This window comes from Myotis brandtii, unplaced genomic scaffold (genome assembly GCF_000412655.1).
Source record: "Myotis brandtii unplaced genomic scaffold, ASM41265v1 scaffold421, whole genome shotgun sequence".
NCBI classification, from domain to species: Eukaryota; Metazoa; Chordata; class Mammalia; order Chiroptera; family Vespertilionidae; genus Myotis; species Myotis brandtii.
Genome location: NW_005366140.1, coordinates 603,000 through 608,645, shown reverse-complemented (window position 1 = coordinate 608,645; position 5,646 = coordinate 603,000). Strand labels below are relative to the sequence as shown.

The following is a 5,646-nucleotide window of genomic DNA, read 5'->3' as shown; positions in this document are numbered from 1 at the left end:
CTTCCAATTTTGCCTTTTTTCCCCCCCCCCCCCCAATAAAATAATAAGCAGGTTTGGAGGCTCAAGGAAGGCCTGTGTCCCGGACAGCGCTCCAGGGGAAGTGGGGGTGGGGAAAGCCGTTGCTCCCCACGTTGCTGCCAACTCCTGCGGCTGGAAGTCACTCCCTGGCCTGTCCCTTTCTGAGCCCTCTTCTTCCTCGACCTTCGGATGGAGAGGGGCTTGCCAGGGTGGCCTGTCAGGGGCCTGGCTGCCAGAGGCTGTTTTGGTTATTTCCTGCTAAGCCACATAAGAAATCCCCCCAAATTGAGGGCCATTTGATAGGTGCTGGGCGCTGAGGCCAGGGCTCTGGAAGGACAGAAGCAGGAGCAGGTCTCTGTTCCACAGGATTGGCTGCGTCCTGGTCACTGGCTCGGCTGCACTTAGCTGGGGCTGAGCTGGGACAACAGGACCTCCTGCCCCCTGGGGTCTCTCTGGCAGATTTGGGGGGCTTCGTACAAGGCAGCTCAGGGCCCCCAAGAGTATAAAAGTGGAAGCACGTTGCTGCCAACTCCTGCGGCTGGAAGTCACTCCCCGGCCTGTCCCTTTCTGAGCCCTCTTCTTCCTCGCCCTTCGGATGGAGAGGGGCTTGCCGGGGTGGCCTGTCAGGGGCCTGGCTGCCAGAGGGTGTTTTGGTTATTTACTGCTAAGCCACATAAGAAATCCCCCGAATTGAGGGCCATTTGATGTGTGCTGGGCGCTGAGGCCAGGGCTCTGGAGGGGCAGAAGCAGGAGCAGGTCTGGTCCTCAGGATTGGCTGCGTCCTGGTCACTGGCTCGGCTGCACTTAGCTGGGGCCGAGCTGGGACAACAGGACCCCCTCCTGCCCCCTGGGGTCTCTCTGGCAGATTTGGGGGGCTTCGTACAAGGCAGCTCAGGGCCCCCAAGAGTATAAAAGTGGAAGGTGAAAGTGAGTCCCAGGGCGTGGCTGAACTCCAGGGAGGGGGCTACCCGGGTGGGAACAGTGGGAGACAGGTCAGGGGGTGTCACCCGTGCAACAGCCTAGCAGCCTTGGGCCACACCGAGGAGGAAGACCGGACAGCGTCACCCCGGGCCCGACATGACCCCTTTGCCTTGGAATCTGACCGATGCGGGACCTAGTTCCAGCTTGGTCACTGACCTTCCTCGGGCTGGAGGCTCACGGCAGCCCGGCCTTCCTCCCTCGCCAACGTGCTCCTGGCGCCTGTGTGGGCGGGAGGGACCCTGGATGGTGTGAACGCCTGTCCTGGGATGAATTTCGTATCTCTCCCTCCTCCCACTCATGTCCCACCCTTGCCCCCAAGCCCTGCTGCCTGCCACCTTCCCTGGACATTCTGATCATCCCCTGCAGAGGCACGGGCTTCTGTCTACCGGGGTCCTTTGAGCGCCAAAGGGGTCGCGACCCACAGGTTGAGAACCACTGGGCTGGAGGCTGCCGGCAGCCCAGCCTTCCTCCCTCACCAACGTGCTCCTGGAGCCTGTGTGGGCGGGAGGGACCCTGGATGGTGTGAATGCCTGTCCTGGGATAAGTTTCTTATCTCTCCCTCCTCCCACTCATGTCCCACCCTTGCCCCCAAGCCCTGTTGCCTGCCACCTTCCCTGGACATTCTGATCAGTGCCCTGCAGAGGCACGGTTTTCTGTCTACCCTCGCCTGTCCCACAGGCTGCCTCGTGTGCCTAATTCCCTTTCCCCGGCACCTGCCACCTGAGCAGACCCCCGTGAGCCTAGGACCCGAGCCCGGGGAAGTAGGTGGCACTTGTCCAGGTAAATGAGGCAGGCTGACAGCAGGAGGCTGGCCAGGTGGCCCGTGGGGTGCTTGTACCTTCCCAGCTGGGAGGCCCTGGGCAGTGGCAACAGTAGCCACTCTGGACTCCTGCCGAAGTGGCCAGGTGCATCAGACCAAGGGGCTGGCTGGTGAGGTGAGCGTCCGGGGGCAAGAGGCAGGGAGGCCTTAGGTGGGGCTGGGGAGGGGCTCTCTTTTGGAGGGGACCCTCCGCCTTTGCAGAGGACCATGCCCCTTGGTCTCCTTTTCCCTCCTCAGGGTCAGCCCAGGGCCCATTCATAGGTAAGGCACAGGGTTGGTGAGTGGCTGGGTCCAGCTGGAAGTCCAGCTTTCCCACCAGCCAACACCGACCTCATCAAGGCCTCCCACCGTCCCCAGTGGGAAGGGCGGCACCTTTCTTGTTTCAAATGGAGGGGCCCCAAGAAGCTGCCGGGCCACAGCCAGGGGAAGGAGGGTGGCTTGAGTAGACAAAAGCGTCCATGGAAGACATGAGAAATGGCATTCTTTATTCATAAATAAAAACATAAAACCACCAGAAATAGTTTACATGGCCAAAAGGGGCATCAAAAATAAAATAAAACGAAGCTGTCAAAAGCAAAGCAAACAAAACAAGAAGCAACCAAGAGAAAAAGAACTGTACATATTCTTCCGAACGCTAGCCCGTCCAAAGGCCGCCGGCTGGGGGTGCCGGCTCTGCCTGCAGACGCAGCACAGACGCTCCACACTGGAGGGCGGGGAGCACCACCTGCACGGGGGTGGGTGGGGGAGATGGCTCCAGCTCAGGAGAACTCGGGGCGCAGGGAACGCCCCTCCTGAAGCTGCTGCTCCACCAGCCCAGCCTGCCTCCCCTCCGGGCAGCCTGGCTAGGTCGGGACCAGGCCGGGGCAGGGGCAGAGGCTCAGCAGGTGCCTCTCAGGGAGAGATGGCCCCCAGTCCCCACAGAGCTCAGTGTCCACATGGGCGGAGTGTGCCCTGCAGTGTGCCCTGGTCATCCCAAGTCCCCGAGGCAGAACCCCCTCCTTGCAGAGGGGGTGCGGGCTGCTGCGCTGTCTGCAGACAGCTGGAGCTTTTTCAGGCCAGGCAATCTTGGGGGCGCGAGCAAGCCAGCCAGCAGGAGTGCTCAGAGGCAAGGGCCCTGGGCCAGGCTGCCTGCTCTGAGGCCCAGTCGTCCGACCTTCCCAGTCCCTGCCAGCCTCTGCTGTCCAGAGCCCCGTCTGGAGAGGCTGGGTCTGTCGGGCTCGGTCCAGGAGGAGGAAGGTCTGGAGAGGCTGGGTCTGGCGGGCACAGTCCAGGAGGAGGAAGGTCTGGAGAGGCTGGGTCTGGCGGGCACGGTCCAGGAGGAGGAAGGTCTGGAGAGGCTGGGTCTGGCGGGCACGGTCCAGGAAGAGTAAGCACAGTTTCCACAGGGAGGGGAAGAAAGCCACGCGGTGGTGAGGTTGCTATGTTACAAGTCACTGATGCACCCTGGTGCCATCCTGGGGCCGGGGGCTGGTGGCAGCCCAGGGAGGGATCCAAGGGTTGGCTGAGGGCAGAGCTGTGGGGTGCAGGGCACGGTCATACCCTGGTTAGCACCCACCTCTTCTCAGGTGAGGGACTGCTCTTTGGGAGGGGTGTCGGGGTGTCTCCGGCCTGGGGAGGGGCCAGCAGCCCCTTTCTCTGGCCTGTGGGGCAGTCTCACTGGGAGGAAGGACTCAAGGCCCGGCTGGTGGAAATGGAGGGATGACGGCACAACACAGGGCATGGGGCACCTTTGACTGGGTTCTGCACAAGGCCCAGTGGCCGGTAGGGCCCTGCAGGCAGGGAGGGGGCTCTTGGCCTGTGGATTCCAGGTTTAAATCTGGCTCATGACTAAGAGCCATGGCTTCCAATTCCAGAAACGCTCCTCCGTCGTGTGAAGGCAGCAGGACAGGCACAGCGTAACCGGACTCGGGGAAGGAATGTGGTGGGTCCTGGAGGGACCGGGGCAGGAAGAGGAGCAGCTTCATTCCCACCAGGAGTCTGTAGCCGAAGGTCAGAGGTCGGGAGACAGAGGGGGACTGGTGTGGAACTGCCAAGTGGCCCGGGAAGCCCCTCTCCCCCGACAGACAGGCATGAGGGGCGGGCACCCGGCAAGGGCTGGCTGTCCTAGGAACAGCAGCTGCGGCTAGAGTCAAAAATAGAACACGGAACAGTCTGGCTGCCTGCTAGAGCTGGCTTGCTTCTAAAAAGACAAGAAAGAAAGAAAAAGAAGAAAAAAAAATTCTGAAACAAGCAACTGAGAAACTCTACCTTTTCTGTGCTCCCCAGCGCTACACATCCTGAGAACGGAGACCCCGCCTCCCTGGCGCCGGCCCAGCTCCCAGCAGCTGCAGCCTCTGGCTTCCTGACAGTCCGGCTCTTGGGCTCGGGGTGGAGGGAGGCCCGCGGTGGCCCTGGGACGTTCACAAGGCTGTGTCTGCGCCTCTCGCTCTCCCTGTCTGGGGCTCGGGCCACCGGCACTCTGGGGACCCCTCCTGACCAGGAAGGACTCTTGTCTGAACTTGGCCCTGGAGCCGTGAAGGGAGCAGGCGTGCCGCTGCCCAGGCCGTCCTGACCATCTTAGTGGATACAGGCTATTCTGGATCCAGCAAAGGCTGGGTTCTTGGGAAGAAAACAAGTTCAAAGTAGCCGCTGGCCAACTTAGCCAGGTGGGGAAGCCGCGCCTCCAGACCCCACCAGGAACTATCCCAGGCTCTCCTGGGCACAGCTGGAAAGCCACGCCCACCCGTGTCCCCGAGCCTGCAACCTTCCCTTCCCAGCACCTATCCAGGTATCTATGGCTTTAAGAAAAGTGGTCACTGAGATCAAAGGCCACCGGCTGCCCAGAGGCGGCTCACCGTGTCAGCAGGCCCAGCAGGGTCGGGTCAGACTACCGAGCTTCTCCCTCTGCCCCCTGGGGTCCTCGCTGACCGGGGCTACCCAGCTCTCCCCTTCTTTCTGTGGCTTGCCGGCACCGGGGCAGCGCTGATGTGGCCAAGCCAGCTGCTCCGCACCCCGCCCCAACCCCTGCGCCTCCTCAGCCAGAGGAAGAGCTCAGGTGATGACTGGGTCAGATTACAAGGATTCTGGTCACAAATGGCTTCATTCTATTCCCAAGGCATCCCAGTGTGTCGGGGGAGAAAGACGGTGGGAAGAGAGGGGGTTGCTGACCTTCGTGGCAGCCACCACCATCCCTGGGGAAGGGTATCTCTAAGTATTTGAATACAGGCCAAGGTGTAGGGAGACCTTGACCAAATGATGGAGACGCCTGGCCCATCTCTTGGGAAGGCTAGAGGTCTGGTGGGCGGCAGAGTGGTGAGCACTGCACCAGGGGAAAGGGGAGGAGAGGCCAGGGGCAGTCCCTTCTCTCCCCTCTGCTTCCCTCCCCGAGGATCCCAGGTCTGTGCCCGGGCAGGCTTCTCTCAGAGGCTCAGCTACTGAGCAGGGAGGAGGGGAGGGAGCCCTCCTGGACAGCCCTGCACCCTGCCTCCCGATGCCGATGCCGGTCCCGGCTCTCCCCTCCCAGGAGGCCCCTCAGATCTCGGTGGCTATGATGTCCTCGTAGGGGATGTCGGCCCCTTCAAGGTCAATCTCCAGAGCCTCCCCCGCCCCGTCTCTGTGGGCCAGCTGCTGCAGGGCCTTCTCCAGGCGCTGGTTCCGCTGGTACATGGCCAGGTAGCTCTGCTGTAGCTGCTTCTGGTACTGGATCACCTTCTCTTTCTCCTCCTTCCAAACCAGCCGTTCATGCTGGAAGCCTGAGGACATCTGGTCGTGGCCTTGCCGCTCCTCCTTGAGCTCAGCCCGCAGCCGCTCCAGCTCCCGCTGCAGGGCCGGGATGTCCTCAGAGAAGG

At 62.0% G+C, this 5,646-nt stretch overlaps 2 protein-coding genes across 2 annotated transcripts in view; one reads left to right on the top strand and one right to left on the bottom strand.

Annotated features, from left to right (window-relative positions):
• Positions 1-2,304: 2,304 nt before the first annotated feature.
• On the top strand, positions 2,305-3,842 carry LOC102245933 (translation initiation factor IF-2-like). The gene is made up of 2 exons (XM_014545722.1): positions 2,305-3,010; positions 3,101-3,842. The coding sequence occupies exons 1-2, from the start codon at positions 2,346-2,348 to the stop codon at positions 3,519-3,521; spliced, it is 1,086 nt and encodes a 361-aa protein (XP_014401208.1). The 5' UTR covers positions 2,305-2,345; the 3' UTR covers positions 3,522-3,842.
• Positions 3,843-3,929: 87 nt separating this feature from the next.
• LZTS1 (leucine zipper, putative tumor suppressor 1) overlaps positions 3,930-5,646 on the bottom strand; it is a 7,553-nt gene continuing 5,836 nt past the window's right edge. Inside the window, exon 4 of the mRNA XM_005873794.2 lies at positions 3,930-5,646. This exon is cut by the window's right edge and continues 13 nt beyond it. Within this exon, the coding sequence (XP_005873856.1) occupies positions 5,330-5,646 (317 nt within the window). The 3' untranslated portion in view covers positions 3,930-5,329.

Excerpts from the sequence above, each read along its gene's own strand:
- LOC102245933 (XM_014545722.1), top strand. The coding sequence starts at position 2,346 with ATGGCCAAAAGGGGCATCAAAAATAAAATAAAACGAAGCTGTCAAAAG. Across the intron at positions 3,011-3,100 it reads CCTCTGCTGTCCAGAGCCCC|GTCTGGAGAGGCTGGGTCTG; the intron begins GTCTGGAGAGGC and ends AGGAGGAGGAAG.